Raw genomic sequence first — 23,616 nt, forward strand, 5'->3', positions numbered from 1 at the left:
TGGTCTTCAGTCCACACTTTCGTGTCTCACTATACCATGATTCAGCAGGCTAAAGACGATGCTAGGTTTGGCAGAGCAGTGCTACAATCTGCTTGTCAGTGAGCTCCAAAACCCACCCCTTACATCTGCTTGGGAGTAACCTACATTAGAATGGATATGAGCAAGCACTCAAAGAAGAAAAAGCAGTTACTAACCTTCCATAGCTGCTGTTCTCTGAGATGTGTTGCTTATGTCCATTCTAAAACCTCCCACTACTGCCTCGCTATCGGAGTTAGCTGGCAAGAAGGAACTGAGGGGTCAGTGGGTTGGCAGCATCCTTTATACCAGCACTATGAGAGCATAACTCCAGAGGGCACCAGACCTGACCTGATGAATACCACAGAGGGAAAAACTTTCTGGCAGCAGCGCTCGGGGCAAGCATGCACGTATATTGGAATAGACATGAGCAACACATCTCAAAGAACAACAGTTATGGAAGGTTAGTAGCTTTTTTTTTTTCTTTCTTCCTCTCCTTGACTAGTTTTCTGATGTCCTTTTTTTTTCTTGGTTTTTGTTGTTCTTTTGCAGGTAAATAAGGAGTGTGTACGTGGCCTCTGGGCAGGGCAGCAACAGGAACTTGTCTTCCTGCGTAACCGTAACCCAGAAAGAGGGAGCATCCAAAATGCAAAGCAGGCTTTGAGGAATATGATCAATTCTTCCTGTGACCAGCCCATTGGATACCCAATCTACGTCTCACCTTTGACTACTTCCTATTCAGATAGCCATGATCAGCTCAAGGAGTTTCTTGGGGGCGCTATCAGTTTGGGAAATATAAGAAACTTCATAGTGTCCACATGGCACAGGTGAGCTGTGGAAATGAGTTCTTAAGAGCACTCAGCTATTCAGTAACATCACTGTCAATGCTAAGATGTTAGTACATCTTAGCAGAGCATAATTTATGGAATTCACAGAAGTGTGGCTGCCTCTCAGTATTTTTCCCTTCAGTCACAATTGCAACACATGGCCCTACTATGGCAAGAGTGTTGTTCAGCAGGCCACGTGGACAACATCCCAAGCATTTTGCCAATTAGAATATCGTGTCCAGTTTTAACAACTCATAAAAATAATTCTAGGTGGAAACATTATGTCTTGAGATGGGATCTTAGCTGTGCCAGTGACCTGCTGTGGGGTTTGTGTGTCACTTTTCAATGCCTCAGTTTATTCTGTCCATAAGAGGAGTATAATAATCTACCTCACAAAGGTGTGGGGAAGATTCATGCAGGTCTTAAATATGCTTAAATATGTGAGTAGTCCCACTGAAGTAACTGGGACTCTCTCATGAGTAAAATTATGTAAGGCATTAATACTTTCAAGATTGATGATTTTGTACAGCACTTTGAATATGTAAGCAACATACCATTCTAAATGTTAGTACTACACGAGTATTTGACTAAATGTAGGTATAACCATGCTGTACACCTATAGTATATAAGTAGAAATTGGCTGTTTCCTCAAAATTGTGTGGTGTATTTACTGCAAGCTGTGACATATCTCTTCTCCACCCCAAACCACTTCTCCAGCATATTGCTAGAAAAACCTGTCACAGTACCATAACAAAGCATTAGACCTAAGCTAATTATACTTCAAAATCCTAGATCAAGAAGCAAAGAGACTGGGAAAGGATTTGGCAATGTATCTGAGAACAGAAGAACAAGAGTAGTACTAGGGACTGGAGGATGAGTAAATGTGCTTTCTTTAGTGAGGCTAAATGAAGTGTAGCCCTCCAAACAACATTGTAAAAATAAAAGCTTACAGGCTCCAGCTAACAAATGGATTAACCCACCTAAATGTTCAAATGCTGGCTTGGGCAGTATAAAAATCTCAAATAACCCTAGCACTTCATAGTCACTAAAGTATGTCATAACTGAAATCCATTGCTAAAGCGATAAGAAAAGAAACAGATGAAAAAAGCTAACAGTTCTTTCCTGCTCATTTTAAACATAAAGAGAGAAAAAGTATGAGGAAAAGCCTGAAATTAGAGATAAATGACAGCCATTATAGACAGAACAGCATAAACTCTGATGCTAATATGACCACAAAATAGAAGAGCAATAAATTCTAGTATTTGTTATTAAAAGTATTGCCAATGAATTCTCCAAGTCACATTTGTAAACAGTTGGTACTACATAAATAAAAGTAAGTATCACTTATATGTTTGTCAGGAAAATATTTTTAGTGCTGTCTCAGACAGCAGCCTACAAGTTGGGGAAAGCATAGTACAGAAGAAAAAGCAATATAGTTGAAACTGATGTCTGGTCACTTTTTTCTGTTCACTAATACAATTGATTCTCATTCTGTTCTCAGATTAAGGAAAGGTTGTGGTGCTGGCTGCAACAGTGGTGGAAACATTGAAGATTCAGATGCTGGAGGTGGGGTTTCCTGCACAAGTAACAATGGAGCTGCCAATGAGTCGCAAAGCAGCATGTCACAAGGAGGAGGGAATTTAATTACAGGGCAGGGCCCTGGCGTGGGACTCCACCCTCCTGTCACTTCTCACCCCTCAACACTAGGTAAAACTAACCTAAAGTGTATATTATATAAAATATTGGAACTGTACATAAATACTAGCTAGCCTTTCACCACTGTAGATCAGGGCTGGGCTACAAGCACAAAATTAATTTTGATTCTGTAATCTTAATTCCCAATGGAAATGGATTCATATCGCAAAATCTCAATGCAGTTTAGCACAGTGGCAGGTTTCTGGACTGCTACTGGAATGGTTTGAGGATTGCAGATCAGGATTGATATGCTGACCAGAGTTGAGTGGGATAGCCTTTCTTAGCACCTCTCTACAGGATGGCTAACCTGCACCAGTTCTTCTGTTCCCTTGTGTTCACAAATACCAAACTCATAACAAGTGTTTTATAAATGTGACTATCTGTCTTTTATGCTACTACAACCTTACTGCTACTGTGGAGTAAATTGTCTGTTGCTGCAGGGTTTCAGTTAAACAGTACCTAAGGAGCACCATTAGTGATCTAGTGAGGAACTGGAGGTAATTGAGCATATGTGTTTCCTGAGGTATAGTTGCTTTCATTTGCCTTTCAAGAAAAACAGAACTATTTTACAGATTAGTACATTGCCAGCTTCTGAATCTCGTCATACCGTATAGCATTATAAGGTCCATAATTGTGATGGGGTATCTACAACTGTCTGGCACCAGAGAGGAGCATTAATTAATATGCATTAAATAACACTAAGAGCTAAAATTCTCATGGTTTTTCTTTGCCAACTTCAAATCTAATTAAACATTTCAGAACTAGTTAAAATAGCAGCAATAGTAACTAAACTTTTTGATGCACACTTAGGAGTCCAGTCAAGCCACATGTTTGACTAAGAATATTTGGTGGTTCTGAAACACTGCAAATGTTACTGGCAGAATTAGACAACATAGAATGAGAAACTAAACTCTTCAGCATTAACGAAATACTTCATTAATGCAATAAGAGCTGGGTTCATACTTATCAAGGACACTTACACTGTTGCATCTATGCTCCTAGCAATGTAATATCAGTTTCTTAAACCAGTTAAGATTAATTGAACATATTCAAATATTTCATTGTTGAAAGGACATCTTGCCTCTGAAGTATTCCAGGCATTTCTGATATGCTCATCAATTTTGTATCAAGGTGCCAAAACACTTTTGTAAGTGTGTAAAGTCTAAAATATGTGGGAGGCATGTATTAAAACTATCAACTCTCCTGATTCCGTTTTTGTTTTTTTGTTAGGCACCAGTCACAGCTCCCATTCTGTGCAGTCAAGCCTTGTCAGACATTCCCCTGCTCGTGCCTCAGTAGCCAGCCATTCATCTTATTGCTACAGCAGTCGTCATTCATCACTTCGCACGTCCACTACAGGCTTTGTGCCTTGCCGACGCTCTTCCACCAGTCAGATATCCCTTCGTAACCTCCCATCCTCCATCCAGTCTCGCCTATCCATGGTGAACCAAATGGAACCCACTAGCCAGACTGGCGTTGTCATCATGCAGCATGGCCTACCCTCTTCCAGCAGCTCCAGCCAAAGCATCCCAGCCTGTAAACAACATGCCCTTGTGGGCTTCCTAGGAACAGAAGGAGGGAATAACGTAACTGATGCACAGTCAGGTGGTAATGCAAGCCCTGCAAACCATATGCAAGCCAAAAGGGATGAAGTTATTTACAGAATCCAGGTGAATCAGCCAGAAGAACATGTTTAATCTACACATTTTTAGCCCTTATTTTTTCCTCTCATTTTTATTATTTTACACCTTGTAGCAACTAAAGAACACTACCCCTGTCTTCTATCCACACACACGTCCTTGAGTTTCTCAGTGCAGAACAGAAGTGCAGTTATGACTAGAAAGGTTCATCTTTATTTTGCTGAACAAGTGGCCTACTGGAATACTGAGCAATATCTACGCACATTACAGACATGTTTTATTTTAGCACAGAGCTGTGAGAGGGCTAGATTCTGTTCTGCTTCATACATTAACAACAAAATTATAAGCTTAGTTTTGCTTGTGGTATCTTTATTTACTGGTTGTAACATGAAAGCCAGAACAGCTTCCTCAGCAGTGCTGGCAGTTTGTATTTTTTGATTTGCAAACTAAGAAAATTTTCTATAGTAGTCACTGTAAAAATATTGTCAGTTTCCTTTTCATTGTATGTGGCAATAACAAAGAATTGAACAAAGTCTTTGCGCATGTGCCAGTTCACCATTGATTTAAGTTGTCTGGGGAAACCTTGGTGGTTTTGTTGAAATCTGGAAGCTAAACACAAGCTCTAGCTCATGTGGCTTTCAATAAACCCTAGTATATGCTTACAATAGAGTGTTGCTGGAATAAATGAAGAAGTAGTCCCCAGTACCACAAAGGTCGTATCCAGCTTGCTTCACATGGTGACACAACTTAATGCCATACTGAAGCCTGTCTTGGTCGTAGTCATTCAGTAACCACGGACAATTGCGAATAAATTTGGCAGGCCTCAGTTTTGTAGCTTTTGTATGCTGGCAGGGGTGAGCTAAGTAAAATACAGCTAAGATCTGCTAACATTCAGTGCCCTTCTTTTAAAACTGTTTTTTCCCAATAATATTTCTTCCGTGTCCCTTCTGTAAACTCTTAGTGTGATGGTGGGTATCTAAGCAGCTCCCTGTTTGTTCACAACTTGAGGGAGGTTTTCCACAATGCTTTCCTGCTGACCTCTTCCAGGTGCAGGAAGCCTGTTAATTTCAAAACACTGGCTGGTCTCTGCTGTGCATCCTAAATGGAACTTAGTTCTTTTGCCTGGTGATAAATCCTCTGAGCCTTCCCAAATCTGAAGGCCTGTGCCACTCAAGTTTTTTAAAGTGCAGCTCTTAGCTAACTTAGGGCTTGAATCTGCACTACTGAAATCCACTGAAGCTTTGCCATTGACTCTAGTGGGTGCAAGATCAGTCCTTTAAAGAGCAACATTTTTATGAGTAGCATCTAAGGGAACAGTTACAGTTTCACTATTAACCATTAATTGGTGGGCCTATAATAGTCTAAAATCAATTTCTACTTTTCATTTTAGATAATGGATCCCAGCCAAGTACTGGAAGGGATCAACATGTCTAAAAGGAAGGAGCTGCAGTGGCCAGATGAGGTGATACGGCTAAAAGCTGGAAGAAATAGCTGGAAAGACTGGAGTCCTCAGGAAGGCATGGAAGGCCATGTAAGTTTCACTTGGAAGCTGATTTTGTGAAAGGGTGGTGGGGAGTCAACTTTGTAAAAGATCAGTCTGAAACACTGTGCAGCCACCATTCAGAAGGCATATTTGATCATATGCTGGTGGAGCAGATGTTCTTTTGAGTTACTACCTGTATGGAAGAAGGAGCCTAGGTCCTCACTTGAACTGCATGAAATTTCTGAAACCAATCCAAAAGGTGCAAGATAGAGTCTTTAGTGCAAAAGTAGGGCTGTTTAAGTGATTAAAAAAATTAATCGCATGATTAATCACACTGTTAATAATAGAATACCATTTATTTAAATATTTTTGGATGTTTTCTACATTTTCAAATATATTGATTTCAATTACAACACAGAATACAAAGTGTACAGTGCTCACTTTATATTTATTTTTATTACAAATTTGTGCTGTAAAAAAACAAAAGAAATAGTATTTTTCAATTCACCTAATACAAGTACTGTAGTGCAATCTTTCTCATGAAAGTTGAACTTACAAATTTAGAATTATGTACAAAAAACCCTGCATTCAAAAATAAAACAATGTAACATTTTTAGAGCTTGCAAGTCCACTCAGTCCTACTTCTTGTTCAGACAAATAAGTTTGTTTACATTTGCAGGAGATAATGCTGCCGGCTTCATGTTTACAATGTCACCTGAAAGTGAGAACCAGTGTTCTCATTGTACTGTTGTAGCCGGCATTGCAAGATATTCATGTGCCAGATGAGCTAAAGAGTCATATGTCCCTTCATGCATCAACCACCATTCCAGTGGACATGCGTCCATGGTGATGACTGGTTCTGCTTGATAACAATCCATAGCAGTGCGGACCGACACATGTTCATTTTCATTATCTGAGTCAGATGCCACCAGCAGAAGGTTGATTTTCTTTTTTGGTGGTTCAGGTTCTGTAGTTTCCACGTCGGAGTGTTGCTCTTTTAAGACTTCTGAAAGCATGCTCCACACCTTGTCCCTCTCAGATTTTGGAAGGCAGTTCAGATTCTTAAACCTTGGGTCGACTGCTGTAACTATCTTTAGAAATCTCACATTGGTAACCTTCTTTGCATTCTGTGAAAGTGCTCTTAAAATGATGAACAGCATGTCATCATCAACAGCTGGGTCATCATCCAAGACTGCTATAATGTGAAATATATGGCAGAATGTGAGTAAAACAGAGCAGGGGACATACAGTTCTCCCCCAAGGAGTTCAGTCACAAATTTAATTAACACGTTTTTTTTTAACGAGTGCCATCAGCATGGAAGCATGTCCTCTGGAATGGTGGCTGAAGCATGAAGGTGCCTACGAATGTTTAACGTATCTGGCACGTAAATACTTTGCAATGCTGGCTACAAAAGTGCCACGCAAATGCCTGTTCTCACTTTCTGGTGACGTTGTGAACAAGAAGCGGCAGCATTGTCTCCTGTAAATGTAAATAAACTTGTTTGTCTTAGCGATTAGCTGAACAGGAAGTAGGATGGGTGGACTTCGTAGGCTCTGAAGTTTTACATTGTTTTGTTTTTGAGTGCAGTTATGTAAGGAAAGAAATCTACATTTGTAAATTGCACTTTCACAACAAAGATTGCACGACAATACTTATATGAGGTGAATTGAAAAATATTATTTCTTTTATCATTTTCACTGTGCAAATATTTGTAGTAAAAATAATATGCACTTTGATTTCAATTACAACACAATATTTATGAAAATGTAGAAAAACATCCAAAATATTTAATAAATTTCAGTTGGTATTCTACTTTTTAATAGTACAATTAAAACTGATTACTTTTTTTCATCACAGTTAATTTTTTTGTTAATCGCATGAGTTAACTGTGATTAATCAACAGCCCTATGCAAAAAACAACAAACAAACCTAAACAAAACCCTTTATGTGCATTGCATTTAAATTACTGTACTATTCACCCGGCCTTCAGTTTTCCTTTCCTAAAATTATGAACTCCTGAGAGTATGCAAAAGATGAATTTACCAGCCAGCCTTAATATTGCAGGAATTGCTTAGTTTAATGGTATTTTGGCTTTAAATCAAATCACTATAATGCAGATAGGGTTGAGTCAATTATGTAGTGAGATAACACAATTAGGTCTCTGGTTTATTTCTGTATATAAAAAGGAAGTTCTGAGATTCAACTGAAAACAAAGATCTAGTCTAACTCAGTTTTCCAGCAGCCTATTAATTGTAATCCCTCTTCTCCTCCGCTGTTATAGCTGCAACTTCACCTTTCACTGCATCTAGTGGAGAGGATTAGTAAGTACTGAAATAGTTTCCTTTCTAGAAAACTGCAGCTCTACCTTTCAGAAATCTCATCATTTTACTTATACACAGTTAGTCACTCCTGGATCAGTGCTCGGCCCCAAGAGAGGTGTTCTTCAAGATCACTATAATATTCAGAGCTGAATGATACAAGCAAATAAGTCAGAATGCCCTTAAATATGAAAGGCATAAGAACTACCAGGGAAGACACACTACTCTAAAATGATGTGTGCATGTATTGTCTGGCATTGGGAACAAGGACTTTCTAATGCTTAGCAGTTCAGACTTCCTACTTAGGCATTCAGTGGTATGCATTAGAAAATAAACTGGTTGTGTTTGCAGCCTGCAAATAACACTCCACTCCACCCAAGCATCCAGGAAGCTATTCCAGGGAGGCTGGGTATTGAGATTTTTTAAAATCTTTGATCCACCCCACCCCAGTTTTTTTTAATCACCCCTGAGAAGCCTAAGGAGACTTTTTAAAGCATCCTAAACTTTCTTGTAGGGATTGTCATATGGGAAATTTTGTCCCGAAGGAAAAAACCAGTCTTTCAATTGGCAGCCAAAAATGCAACATACTTTTTCCTTTTAGCACCTTTCAACAAAGGCTCTCAAAGTGTTTTAAGAAGATGGTAAAAACTTATGCCTATTGTACCTATTGGGGAAGAGAGAGAAGGAAGAGAAGTGCAGAGTAGTTACAACTTGTTCAAGGCCAGACAGTGGCAGCAGGGAAACGAACTTGAATATCTTGACACCCAGTGCTCTGTTCTAACCACTATTAGTGTCTTATGCTTAGAAGTGTTGGCTTCCATGAACAGCTAGAGTCTAACTGGATTTTTAAGTGTGTGAATGAAGAACACGGAAATAAATTCCCCTTGTCCGTGACTGAATTTGTATTGCCATTGGCAGTCCACTCTTATGGCTCATGTGCATTAAATCTTAGTTGTAAACTTGACTTAATACAGCAGCTGTTAGTGGTATTGTATATAAGACATAATAAGCAAACTAAGGGTCTAGGTTGTTAATACTGTGCCTTCTAGTTTTGGAACTTACTCTGTTAGCCATTGCAGATAAGGAATATCCTAGTGATAATGCATATCATTCTGAATACTCCTTGGCAGTTGGCCAGCGTCACTTGGGAATTGCTTCCAAGGAATTCGTTAACTGGCCTTGCTTGTCACAGGATGCCAGCATCTACACTGTTTGATGATGATAAGGAAAGAGAGGAAGGTTAAAAAGAGAGAGTTTGAAGATTAGAATAAGCTGCTGATCTAAATGTTTATTTGTGTGAATAGTTCTGTTCAGTAATTCTGGAGCATTACTTCCTTTCTGGAACATAGTGCTAGCGGTTTTTCTCTAGGATGGTGTCTTTTAACCTTGGGGAAGAGGGAGGGCACTCCCTCCAGGAGTGTGCATAGAAGGAGTTGTGTGGTAAAGGCTTCATGACATTGGATCTACTTCAACTCCCTATAACAAACTTGCTGCTGTTGGTAAAGCTCACTTGAAACTCACTTCCCTTCCTGCTCCTTTTGCAGTCTTTTAATGCAACTGAGCAAAGGAGATGCTCATGCACACTGGGACACAAGAAAAAGCTTACTCGCCAAAGGCACTGTCTGCTCTCAAAACACCCAGCTCAGCTACAGGAGCATGTGTCTTGGACCACTGAGCAACTAATAAGCACACCCCCACACCAAGTAGTGCATAGCTTTCTGTTGAGTAACCAGGGGAAAGAGAATAGCTTTCAGAGGGAATAACTAGAGAGAGAAGCAGTGAACCAGAGCAAAAATGAACAAAAAGAAAGGGGAGAAGGTGGAGAGGGGAGAGAGAAGACTCAAGAGAGAATGGACAGAATCTGTTTTTGAAAACTGCATGATGGGACATGAGATGGGTAGGACCAGAGCTCCCACAAGGGTTCGGGACCTCTGCTCTAAGATCTGTGTGTGTGTCTTCTGTACCTGGTTTGTAAGCTGTTTTTCCAAAAAATTGTAGAAATTACTTGGGTTTTGTTTGAGATGTTCTGTACATTGGCTTTCAGAAAGTATGTATTAATTCTCCTGTGATCAGTGAGGGGTTTTTGTTGGCCCCTTCAATTATATATATTTTTTTAATTATGCTTTTAAAGGTAACTGAACTCGTCTCAAATTTCTCAACATTATGTGCATCCTGCTTCTTTCCTAAGTGGTGCTTCTGCTTTGCTATTAAATACAATTACAGTACCCTGCTTTGTGAAAGTTTGTTAAATGTATACCAAAATAGCACAGATTTTCTTTGTTGAAGAAATGCAGTTTATCAAAGCTCCTACACAGACAGCAAATAACAGTGCTTCTGAAATCCTGTTCCTTTCTGTAGTATCTTTTGTGAATAATTTGTAGAGGTAGAGAACAAACCAGTGTTTCTGAAAGTCTCTTTTTGGGGAGGAGTATAATATTTCACGTCTCATTGGTCTAAGCATTTAGAGCATCACTGTAACCTAAATTGCAGTTTGTTCACTGCAGTGCACCGAAATAATTTGGGACTCTTTATTTTCACTGTCAATGGAGCCTCATATCCAAGTTCCTCCTTGTCTTCCCCCTCCGCCCAGCTCTTCACTGAGTTTGCAGTGGTTACATGGGGTCTGGTTGGGATTAACTTGATTTCTATTGCTGAAATCCAACCCCAGCTATTCTTTATTTATATGTAATAGTTTAAGCTTGATGAGTGTGTTTTTAAACAGACTTAAGTATTCTTTTAACACCCCACTGAGATGAATGACAGAAAGTAAGCCTCTTGAGTTTTCATTCTTTACTGCTATAGACACAAAAACACAGGGTGCGGTAATATGCAGTAGGAAGACTGTCTTCATCTTTTGTATCTAGAGGACTAGAAAGCTCTATAGTTGTAGGAAAACCAAAAAGAAAACCTAAGATTCTGCAGAGCACAGAAAAGTAAAGTCTTACATCTTTTATAGGCCCCTTCCCTCAAAATACGTCCTCCTTACATTGGATTTTGTGTGCCAGACAGCATTTCTCTAGTTATTTAGTGTATTTCCAGGCTTTCCTTACTGGCATAAAGAGATTATAGCAGATTTTGAGGAAGTATTACAAGAATAATATATCTATGGATATATTAGCATTGAAAAATGTGTGGTTAGATTGTATGACATTTTCAGTAGTTTTGCCTCTGCCCTGTTATAGTACAGAATTATAAATCAACACCATGAAATGGCAGTAATCCGTGTGGAACTAACCTTTCATATTGTTATGATTGCCTTCTCCAGGTGATTCACCGCTGGGTGCCTTGCAGCAGAGATCCAGGGAGTAGGTCCCACATAGATAAAACCATCCTGCTGGTCCAGATTGAAGACAAATATGTTGCTGTGGTTGAAACTGGAGTCCTAGAACTTGGGGCTGAAGTGTGAGCCACACTGATAATTAAACTTCCCCTCCTCCAAAGATTCAGAAGAGAGGAGGGGTCAGGAGAGGATGCTCCCAGGGCATGAAACTTTAGTCCAGTTATAGGACAGGACCTGAAAACAGGAGGCTTGTAGAAGGCCCTTCCCCAAAATAAAGAAGTGTAAGAGCTGGATTTTTTTAAGTTGTTAGCTGCTGAGGAAACATTTGCATGAAGGGTAAAGATTTGTTGAGACATCATTTTTGTTTTGAAACTTTGTTTTATGCATTGTGTATTGCTTTAAATCAACAAACTTCAGTTCTAAAATAGGAGCCCCTCATATTTTTCTAATTGCTTTGCCAAAAATTGCCATGTTTTGTAACGGAGCATGTGGCGTCCATTCACCTTATTTAAAGAAACTGACTAGCATACAAACCTTTGGTTCAGCGTAAAGCCATATAGAGGTTTTATGTGTGGCGAGAGACTGAGCAGACGTATAGACGTATAGATTATCTTCTTCCTTGTGAGCTAAAATCTTTAATGAGAGAACTGCACTAATTTTTTTACAGCAATGCACTAAAATATCTGAGATTGCTCAGAACATTTATTTATATATAAATAAAATATCATTATTTAAATTGCCTTTGGGATTAATCCCCTCCCTCTCCATATACATGTTGACAGTAAGAGCTGTGCTATGGATTCTGTTTGGTTCAGTAGTCTGTATTTCATATCAGTGCATTGCATCCTTTTCACAATAAATGGCAAAATACCAAATATCTAGTAATGTACCTGAATATCCCCATAACTATATCAAAAGCTATTTTGGTGGTGGTGCATCAATCATCTGTACAACATATTCAGCTTTAAAGTGGGTCTCAATGCACTAATTTGCATCCTTTGTCTTTCTTAGATAGTCCTGGCTTCTCTGCTCCTTTACACCTGAAGCTAACTCAGTTATACTGATGGCTCTTCTCTGGAAGAGGCACTAGATTTTTGAGGGAGGTAGGGGTGAATCTTAGTCCATGGTCCATGTCTATTTTCTGCAACCTTGAAGGTTTTCAGATTCAGTACAGTTAAACAACTGGGGTTTGGTTGGTTGTTTTTTTTTGTTTGTTTTTTGGTTTTTTTAAAGGACTTATGGAGGAGGCACAGCCCTAAACTGTTGTATCGTTTTTACCATCTCACCTTTCCTTTCCCTCTAGTCTTCATTCTTTTCTATGACTTGAATTTTATTTTCAATGATTATATATTCTATGTAACTGTAATTTGAGTATTTATAACTGTGAAGTTCAATTATTCATGTGTTACATATCCTAGGTTTTATTGTGTTTTTTAAAATGTGTGTATTCAGGGAAACAAGTAAAACTCAAATTTACTATGGAGGTGTGAGGAGAAAACGGCAGTTTAGATTTAAGTTGCAGCTCCTCAAACTTGATTCTCTTAATCCATGTTGTGATTGTTTCCTGTCTCTGATCTGGAATTATGGTCAGTTCTGCAGAGAACTTCACGCAGTCCTAGCTTTTGAGAGCAGCCATCTTCTCTCCCCCATCATTACCTCTTCTTCCGAGGTAGTATAACTGGGGGAGAGTTTTAGCAGATTGCAGGGGATGTGTTGCAATTATTTCTCTGTAAGCACTGAAATCTAGTCCATTATATACTTATGTAAGAGTAAACCTACAAGGGGTAAGGAACATGTAGGAAGCAAATGCCTCCTGCAAAGCAGTGTTGATATGCTGACTCAAGTTACTATAAAGCTTTTAGCGATGAAAAAGTAGTCTCTTCTATTCCTAGTGTCTGGTCAGTTGTGAACCCAATTCCTAGTGCCCTGTTGTCGGGCTTTGCTTATGTTGTATACGATGCAAAGCGTGTACACTTTATGTACTGTGCATTTTACAATTCCATATTACTGTACAGTTTATACATATGCAGTATTTAATCTTTGCATAAATGCACAGTTCAGAATCTGCCACCTTGGAAATCATTTGTCTGGTTGAAACACCTTACCAAATGTGCACGATAGTGTGGTTAAATTTATCTCCTAGTTATCTGAAAACATAGTGAAGTAGCTGACTTGATAGGCAGTTTTGTAGCTTTGCTGTCATGAGTGAAGAAAATTTCTGTTAGAGTTGAAGCCATTTTTAATGAAGGTTTGTACTTTTATGCCCTTTCTCTGCTGACAGTTAAAAGATCCATTTCCTTTATCAGTTGGAATATGGTTTCACAAAGACTAACAAATGAGAATCCTCTCTGGGGATAGACCCTAATTTTGGTATTAATACAAGGGTCTTCACTGTTCTGATGCTTTGAGAGAATCAGATGCTTAAAAAGCAAAGTAAATACATATACCCCATTTTAAAAAAATCACAACTTGGATGAAGCACCTCTTCAAATATGGTTTTTATGTGCAATCTCTGTTTCTCTCTTTTGGGAAAGATAATGAATTTCTCCCAGCAACAAGTCCATTCCTAATAATATGCTTTGAGGATATATAAAAATACTACAGTAACACTTTATTATTCAAAGTTAAATGGTAAAATTTAGAAGAACCAAGGCATGTCTTAAACAGTAAATATGACTTGTGGATCTATATTTTTAATCTTAAGGCTTCCACTGTGTTGACATTTGAAGACCGATTGTAACTTGGTTAGTTAACAGGTTAATAGCTTCTCCTGAAAGCATTATTAGTAAGTCTGTGTGAAGTCATTCAGATAGCTGTATTTCACCAACACCAAAACTGCTTGTAAATCCTAATAATTTACTATTAACTGATTTCAGATATGCTCACTGAAAATTAGCTAATTGCAATTTTACCCTTCCATATGGCTTTTAAAAATTAGCTTTTTCACCTTCCAATATTTCAGTTACTTGGTTATAAAGTCCTTAAATTACCTAAATTAGTTTATATTGGATTGTCTACTAAATTAGTGGGCTCTTGATTTCACAATTAAATGGACAAAACTTATCCAAATTCTGCTAACTCCGAATATGTTAGGTCAGCCCGTGCTTCAACAAGATTTATTTTAAATTGATTGCTATGCTTTCTTTTTTGTGGTGGTGTAATCAATTAGGAGTTAATACTGATGCATAAGAATTTTTGGGGGACAGTGGAAGCCCTGAATATTCTCATATTGTTGTCCTACCAGACTAGTATGTCATGGCTGTAGAATGGAGTTCTTAAACTTTCTCAGTCCAACATGGAAACTTCAGCCATGTAGAAAGATGGTGGCAGGGTTTCACTCTTATCCTCTGGCAGCATTGTGTGTTGCTGGTATTTTGCTGTATTGACATTCCAGTTAAGACTAGCTTTGTAGCCTCTGGGAATATGATCCACATCTACTTTGTTTCTGTAAGTAGATGTTTCTGAAGGCGGTATCTATAGATACATACATTAAGGGCTTACCGCTGAGCTAAAATGAATATTCAAGTACAGAAATACACTGAATGTTTGTACTAAGCAGATTGCAGGGGCATTCAGCAGCAAAACACAACTTAAATTCTTGAATTCCCTCTCTCCCACACTAGCTACCTGTGAAATTTTTTGATACTTCCTGGTTTTGCTAATGATATCCCAGCATGCATTTGACCACCACTGTTACCTGAATTTCTATGCAACTCATGGTATCTGTGATGTCATAGAGTGATGGATTAATTTTGGGATCTCTCTTGCAAACCAGGAAGTGCCAGAGGATTTCACAATGAGGTTGGGGGAGGAAGGATTTTTTAAAAAGGTAAATAGTTGAATGGCCCTATATCCTGTTTAGTGGGGCACTTGCACATTTCTGACCTTGACTCAATTTTCATATTAGCTCTTTGCAGTTCATCTCCAGTCCTTCCTCTATCCCATCCTGCTTTCTGTCAGATGGTGATCTTTGAGGGCAGACCCTAGGTGCGTAATGAACTGAAAATTCAGAATAGATATGCTGTGGCATTTGTGCCCTTGGCAATTTGTGGCAGATGCCCTAAAAGTTTTGCCTTGGGGAATAATAATAATAAATATCCAACTGGGAATCACTTCACTGATACCAGACCCAAGAGACTAAATGACCCAGTGTTGTAGATACATAACTTATACCTTTTTGAAGACCTTTATTAATAGAGAATGGACTCTCCTTCCACAAACTAGAGTAGAACAGCTTGGATTTCTTATAATGAATAATTAAAATATATAAGTAACTCGTATTGGACATCTGGTTAAACCACCATAGGTTTTATGTAGCTAATTTTATTAAGGGGCTTTTATACCTATTATATAGGTTTCAACTCTTCTTGTTGTCTGGCATTACTCAGTACATGATAGCATGATGTAGTTCACGCAGTGAAGCTAGACAGTGTAAGAAATTAGTTGTATTTATGTGCCTTAATAAAACAGTGGTTACATAACGCCTTGGTGGGAACTACAGTACATGACTTATTTCACCCCAGTGTTGTATATTTATATTTCCAAGAAAAAATTATTTAAGATGGCTGCTCCAAAAGACTTCAGGAGTATATGTACATCACTCAGTCACAAACATTTGAATACAAGCAATCTAATAATTTCTGGTGTACAGTTTGAATATATAACCTCTGGCAAATTCAATCATCCCATGACTTTGATAGACAGACATCATATAGCTTAATGTTAACTTGTTCCATAAGGACCCTAAGTAGGCCTGACAATGAGCCGCTGATTAGAAAATTGATGGAGGAGGGGAATAAAACATAGATAGGGAGAGTGGGTTGAGTTTTGAATGGGCTATGAAAAATACACATTGCCTCTACCAGCATATAGATATCTTGCCAGGGATAGGGATACATGTATTTGCGTGTGTCTGTAAGCGTGTATGTGTCTGCGTGTGTGTAATTGAAAACAGCCTGTAAATATTGTAGTTGTTTGAAATGGAAAAAGCAGAGATTTTTTTGCAATGTGTTGTATCAAAAAGGACAGTATTGACAGTGAAGAAACACTGAGAAATAAAATTTTCTTTTTTCATTTGTGCTATTCTTATTGATTGCATTTTCACTTCATTTTCCATGGGATGCCAACCTTGCAAATGACTATAAAGAACCGTTTTTTTTTAAATTATACCTCAGTATATCACTCAGTTCCCCATTTATTATGAATAAGGTTCCATGTTTGTCACGGAGGTCATGGAGTTCACGGATTCCGTGACTTCTGCAGCAGCCCGTGCGGCTGGCCTGGGATCCACCTGAGCAGCTCGGGCAGCCGCTGGGGAACTTTGGGGCCCTCCAGCAGCAGGAGTTTGGGTGTGGGGGGGGCTCAGGATTCGGAATTAGGGTGCAGGGCGGTGCTTACCTGGGGGTGGGGCGCTCCCCTGAAGGGTGACAGGAACTCCCTTCCCTCAGCTCCTAGCTCCATGTGCTGCCTCCACCTGCAGGCACTGCCCATGTAGCTCCCATTGCCTTGTGGTTCCCAGCCAATGGGAGCTACAGAACCGGGGCTTGGGGCAGAGCAGAGGTAGGGAACCTGCCTTCCCGCCTCAAGTTTTAGTCAGGGGTGTATAGTAAAAGTTAAGGTCAGGTCATGGGCCATCACCTGTCCATGACGTTTACTAAAAATACCTATGACTAAAATGTAGCCTTAATTATGAAGGAACCCCTGGTATATTAAACTGAGTTCCCTTACTCTGTCTAGGCGTTGTGACATTTAGATGTTACCTATTAGTTAATACAAGCGTTGCCCCAACCACGTTTGCTTCATAGTTATTTTTACAGTATGTCACTTAAAATCCTGCCCATCAGCACTGTTTCTGGGCACTTCTGTATATTATGGACACCAAATCTGTTAACAAATATTAACCAAATGTAGGCTTTACCCCTTAACTGCAGAATAATTCCACTATCCTTTGCCACAAGATACTAGTGCTAAATCTAGGCTTCTTTACTAATGAATTTATACAGTTCCCTAAAGCTAAAAATCTCTCTCTCCAAGAGGGAAGGCCCCTTCAGTAACTATTAAGTTTGTGTTCCTGTAGCTGATTTCAGTAGAGGAAGATGATGGTAACTCAGGAGGATGTTGACAGCAGCTATTAAAGTCGGACATTTTAAAATCTGGGTCCAGATAACCTGGATCCAAGAGTTGTAAAAAAAACTAGCTGGAAAGCTCTCTTGACTTTTCAAAAAGTCTTTGGACACTGGGAAATTCTAGAGGACAATATTTAAAAAGAGTAAATGTGATTACTACAGCAATTGGCCTTTAGCCTGTCGTTGATATCAGACAAAATGATGGAATGGCTTACATAGGGCTTGATTAATACGATCAAAACCATGGGTTTATATACAACAGATTTTTTCAAACTATCTTTTTTGAGGAGATTACAAGATTGGTTGACAAAGGTGATAATGTTGATGTAATATACTTACACTTCTGTAAGGCATTTGACTTGATACCACATTACAGAAACTAGAACAACACAAAATCAACCTGGCACACATTAAATGGGTTTAAAATTAGCACAAAGCGGCTGGGGGCCGGGGGGAGAAGTAAGAGGAGAGGTCACTGATACAGAGCAACCTGGATCACTTAGTAAACAGAGTGCAGGCAATCAATATGTTTTAAAACAGCTAAATGTAAAGTCATACATCTAGGAAGAAAGAATGTAGGCTACACTTACAGGATGGGAGCCTCTATTCTGGGAAGCTATGCTGCCTGAACTTCAAAAGGGATGCTGGAGAGAATTCACAGAAAAGCCATGAGAACAGAACATAAGAACGGCCATGCTAGGTCAGACCAAAGGTCCATCTAGCTCAGTATCCTGTCTTCTGACAGTGGTCAATGCCCCAGAGGGAATGAACAGAACAGGTCATCATCAAATGATCCATCCCCTGTCGCCCATTCCCAGCTTCCGACAAACAGAGGCTAAGGACACCATCCCTGCCCATCCTGGCTGATATCTACTGATGGACCTCTATGACTTTATCCAGTTCTTTTTTTAATCCTTTTATAGTCTTGGCCTTCACAACAGCTTCTGGCAAGGAGTACCAAAGGTTGACTGTGCGTTGTGTGAAGAAATACTTCCTTTTATTTGTTTTAAAACTGCCGCCTATTAATTTCATTTGGTGACCCCTAGTTGTTGTGTTATGAGAAGTAAATAACACTTATTTACTTTCCCCACACCAGTCATGATTTTACAGACCTCTATCATATCCCCCCAATTTAGTCATAGTCTCTTTTCCAAGATGAAAAGTCCCAATCTTATTAATCTCTTCTCATACGGAAGCTGTTCCACACCCTTAATCATTTTTTGTTGCCCTTTTCTGAAGCTTTTCCAATTCCAATATAACTTTTTTGAGTTTGGGCAACAACATCAACATGTGGGCGTACCATGGATTTATATAGAAGTAATATATTTTCTGTCTTATTATCTATCCCCTTCTTAATGATTCCCAACATTGTTTGCTTTTTTGACTGCTGCTGCACACTGAGCAGATGTTTTCAGAGAATTATCCACAATCCAAGATCTTTCTTGAGTGCTAACAGCTAATTTCAATCCCATCATTTTATATGTAGAGTTGGGATTATGTATTCCAAAGTGCTTTACTTTGCATTTATCAACATTGAATTTCACCTGCCATGAAAATGATTGAAGGACTGGAAAACATGCCTTATAGTGATAGACTTTAGAGACATTACTAGAAGAATTCATTGTCTGTCCAGTCACCCCCACCCCCCAGTGCTCATACATCAGCATTTTGCCAAACCTAACTTTTCCAGGAACCTTTTAAATGCAAATGAAACCTGACTAGTCCTCGCTGATCACTGAACTTGTCTAATCCTATACACCTTCCCTTGCACAGGTAAAGGTTTAAAAATTAGAAACCTGCCAGCAGATGGCAGCATCTATACATCCCATATAGGAGAGGGATTTCTCTTACATCTGGCAGTCTCCTGAGGATGCCTATTTAAATTATATGCAGTGTACCTATCTGACCTCAACAGATTCATCTGCTTTGCTTCCTTTTTTCTAGCCTTCACAGCACTGTGTATACTAGGGGAGCTAGTTGTGAAAACCCTACTCTTTGTGCTGGAACAAGGAAGGAAGTGAGATGCATGGGTTCTGTGGAACAATGGCCAATAACAATGCGATTAATGCAGCCTGCCTGACCCAACCAACTAGTTTGAGAGGAGGCTTCAGGATAAACACTATTCTTTTTAATTAGCATAAAATTACATTCTTGGCATGAAGAAGTAGAAGAGCCAGAGTAACTTTTTTGGTGTGTGCCACGCCCAGTAATTGGAAAGCCCAGGCATGAAGGGAATATTAAAATGCAATCTTTACATACATTTTGCAAAGTTGCTTTTCTGCTTGCTTTTATGTTGTCTCCAGGAATTAGATGATCCCCAGTCAGAATATCCAGACTGCTAAAATAAGCAGTAAAGTTAAGTGCTCACATTTAATTTGCCATCATTTAGGCTTTAGGATTAATCACCTATTTGAGATGAGTTTGGCTATTCATGTCCATCAGAGCTATGAGTTCAGGCTGTCTGCTCGTTCTCAGTGCTGCACTAGGGCCACTGAAGAAATCCCCATACACCTGGAAACCAGCTCAAGCCAACCCTGACTTGGTATGTTCACATAAACACTCATCCAACCACTTCTTAGCTGAAGTTACCTTTGTGGTCACTGGTGATATTCTGGGTGGGCACATCTAACACATTCTCTCCCCACCCCTGCTTCTTCCTTTCCCTTTTTATCTGTTTGTAACAGCCAATAATAGTCAACCTGCTGTCCTCGACATTATGTGGGATGAACTGAGTGGCTATGAAACTTCTCATAGGAAGACAGAACAATTTGTTTTCAATAAACTGGATATGCTCTTAAATTTAAAAAAAATCCATAATGCAACACAAACCATGTCAAGGGGGGTGCCAAAAAACAACTATATACAGTCTTGCGTAAGATCAGCAAAAAGCAAAGTACTTCTAGAGAACTAGTTTAAGCCATGAACATTTGAGTGGAGGAAGAAAGGATAGGACTGGATGGCTTGGTGATGATAAAGAGGTATGAGCGGGTAGTAACCAAATGTTGTTCTATCTATCTATCACAAATGTTTGTGTAGGAATTGGCTTTGTCTTCAACAAACAAGCAAACATTGTGTTGGTAGTCTCAGCAGAGAAGCCAAGGATTGAATGAGAGTGGACGACAGTACTCAAATCTCTTTTTGGGTCTCTCCAAAACAAGAAAAGGTGACTGTTTGTTTGGAGGGAACCTCCACTGCCTGTGTTATACTTATTCTGTGCAGGAGTGCCTCAAAGTATAGCTGAGTAGCCATGTATTCATCATCTCCCACTATGTCTCTGTGTCCCTTGATGTTTTCTGATCAATACTTTCCTTCCTCTCCTCCTGCCGTAATCCTGCAGTGTCCTGGCATACAGACACTTCCGAAGTCCCAGTTAGCGGTCAGCTCAAGATTCACAGATTCCAAGGCCAGAAGAAACCATTGTGACCATCTAGTCTGAACTCCCATATAACAAAGGCCATAGAACTTCCCCACAGTAATTCTAGAGCAGAGCTTTTAGAAACACTTCCAGTCTTGATTTTAAAAATTGCTAGCAATGGAGAATCTACCACTAGCCTTGGTAAATTGTTCCAATGGTTAATTATCCTTACTGTTAAAAATATACACGTTATTTCCACTCCTAAATTTGTCTAGCTTCAATTTCCAGCCATTGGATCGTGTTATACCTTTCACTGCTAGACTGAAGAGCCCATTACCATGTATTTCTTCCCCATGGAGGTACTTATAGACTATAGTCAAGTCACCTGTAACCTTCTCTTTGTTAAGCTATAGCGCTAGAGCTCTTTGAGTTTGTCACTATAAGGCAGGTTGTCTAATCCTTTAATGATTCTCATGGCTCTTCTCTGAACCCTCTCCAGATTATCAACATCTTTCTTGAATTGTCAGCCCTGGAACTGGACATGGTATTCCTGTGCTAAATACAGAAGTAAAATAACCTCTCTACTCCTACTTGAGATTATCTTATTTATGCATCAAATGGTCGTGTTAGCTCTTTCTGACACAACAATGCACTGGGAACTCATGTTCAGCCAATTATCCACCACCACCTCTAAAGCATTTGCAGAGCCACCGCTTCCCAGGATAGAGTCCCCATCCTGTAAATATAACTGTGGTGAGGTATACAAAGCCCACACTCGACAACAAGGGATTAAGGAGCTGCTCTGGGCTCAGGCAGCTCTGCCCCACCACGCATGATGCATGCATAGACTAGAGGAGGACTCTAAAAGGGAAGCAGAGCAGCTCACTCACTGGTAGAACAGGGAAGCAAACAGATTTTTGGCCCTCCACTCTCAAGGAAAGGGCTGACTGAAGCAGGCGCTTCCCAGGCGGCTGTTGCCCAATGGTTGCTCCCTGATGGAAGGGGGTGCCAGATTCTAACACACCTTGATAGGGAATCATTCCCCTCTATTTCCTGTTAGCTCAGTTTATTTGCATTAATTCCCCTTGTTTTTTGTTCATGGATTACCCTGGAAGAGGAGAGACTTCAGTGACCTGCTGGAGGGCCAAGTTGCAGGAAGAGGCAGATCTCCGCAGAGGCAGAGCGACCATTGGCAGGGGGTACCCAACAGGAAGAGAGCTGCTACACCAGTTCTGGCTACAAGGAGGTGCTAGCAGTGAGTCAATCCTTTCACAATGGCCTACATTCTTTGTTTCCCAGATTATATGTTTATGTTTAGCTGTATTAAAATGCATATTGTTTGCTTGAGCCCAGTTTACCAAGCAATATAGATCGCTCTGTATCAGTGACCTGTCATCTTCATTATTTACCACTACCCCAATTTTTGTGTCATCCGTAAATTTTATCAGTTATAATTCCATGTTTTCATCTAAGTCATCAATAAGAATGTTTACTAGCACAGGGCTAAGAACTGATTCCTGCAGGACCCCGCTATACACACACATGCTCAATGATGATTCCCCATTTACATTTTTATTTTGAGATCTATCAGTCAGTCAGCTTTTAATACGTTTAATGTGTACCATGTTAATTTTATATTGACCTAGTTTTTAAATCAGTTACGCTACCAAGTCAAATGCACTACAGAACTCTATATTACATCAACCCTATTAACTTTATCAACCAAATTTGTAATCTCCTCAAAAAACAGATATCAAGTTAGTTTGACAGGATCTATTTTTCATAAATCCATGTTGACTGGTATTAGTTATATTACTCTCTTTTTTAATTCTTTATTTATTGAGTCCCATATCAGCCACTTTATTATCTTGCCTGAGATTAATGTCTGACTGACAACCCTATGCTTACCCTGGTTATCCTGTTTATCCTTTTTAAATACTGGCACAACGTTAGCTTTCTTCCAGTCTTCTGGAATTTTCCCAGTGTTGACTTATTGAAAATCAACATTAATGGTCCACTGAGCTCTTTTAAAACTCTTGGATGCAAGCTATTTGGAACTACTGATTTTAAAATGTCTAACTTCAGCATCCAGGAAATACGCATCCTTTAAATTGAGGGTGGCATACCGGTCCCCTGGATCTAGAAAGGGGATAATGGAGGCCAAGGATACCATGTGGAACTTCAGTTTCTTCATGAATCTGTTGCAGTTTCGCAGGTCCAGGATCAGTCTGAGATCACCATTGGCCTTTGGGATTAGGAAGTAACTGGAGTAGAACTCCCAGCCCCTTAGCTTTGGTGGAACCTTCTCCACTGCTCCTGCCCTTAGGAGCAACTGCACCTCCTGAGCTAAAAGTCTCTCATGAGAAGGATTCCTAAAGAGGGACAGGGAGGCAGGGTGGGAAGGAGGGGAACAACTGAATTGAAGGGTGTATCTCACTTCTACTGTGCACAGTACCCTGTGATCTGTGGTAATGAGGGCCCAAGCCTGACAGAAGAGGGATAAGCAGTCCACAGATGCAGGGGACATAAGATCCAGACACTGTCCTGGTAAGCTGTCCTCAGGCACACTCTAAAAAGGCCTGCTTAGACCCTGCCAAATGTCTCAAGGGAGCAGAGGAGGATTGGGATGGGGGCCTCCTCTTGTAGCCTCTGTTCCTTCTCCTACTGTATTCCTGCCTCTGCTGTGGTCTGTGGAGGATAAATGCAGGCCATTGGTTGGGGCTTATAGTGCTTCCTAATGGGGGCTGGTGTATGCAGACCCAAGAATTTCAAAGCAGCCCTTGAGTCTTTCAAACTATAGAGTTTTGAATCAGTTTGCTCTAAAAAGAGCAATTTGCCTTCAAACGACAGGTCCTAGATCATTTGCTGGACCTCATA

General features: G+C 39.7%; 1 protein-coding gene across 3 annotated transcripts in view; it reads left to right on the plus strand.

Moving 5' to 3' along the window:
* PCNX1 (pecanex 1) overlaps window positions 1-16,332 on the plus strand; it is a 122,619-nt gene extending 106,287 nt beyond the window's left edge. For all 3 annotated transcript variants that reach the window (XM_073348508.1, XM_073348507.1, XM_073348509.1), the window contains 5 exons: window positions 568-842; window positions 2,344-2,549; window positions 3,768-4,207; window positions 5,568-5,708; window positions 11,245-16,332. In XM_073348508.1, the coding sequence (XP_073204609.1) occupies window positions 568-842; window positions 2,344-2,549; window positions 3,768-4,207; window positions 5,568-5,708; window positions 11,245-11,385 (1,203 nt within the window). In that variant the 3' untranslated portion in view covers window positions 11,386-16,332. The remainder of the gene's footprint in view (window positions 1-567; window positions 843-2,343; window positions 2,550-3,767; window positions 4,208-5,567; window positions 5,709-11,244) is intronic.
* The last annotated feature ends 7,284 nt before the right edge of the window (window positions 16,333-23,616 follow it).

This window comes from Lepidochelys kempii, chromosome 6 (genome assembly GCF_965140265.1).
Source record: "Lepidochelys kempii isolate rLepKem1 chromosome 6, rLepKem1.hap2, whole genome shotgun sequence".
In the NCBI taxonomy this organism is placed as follows: domain Eukaryota; kingdom Metazoa; phylum Chordata; order Testudines; family Cheloniidae; genus Lepidochelys; species Lepidochelys kempii.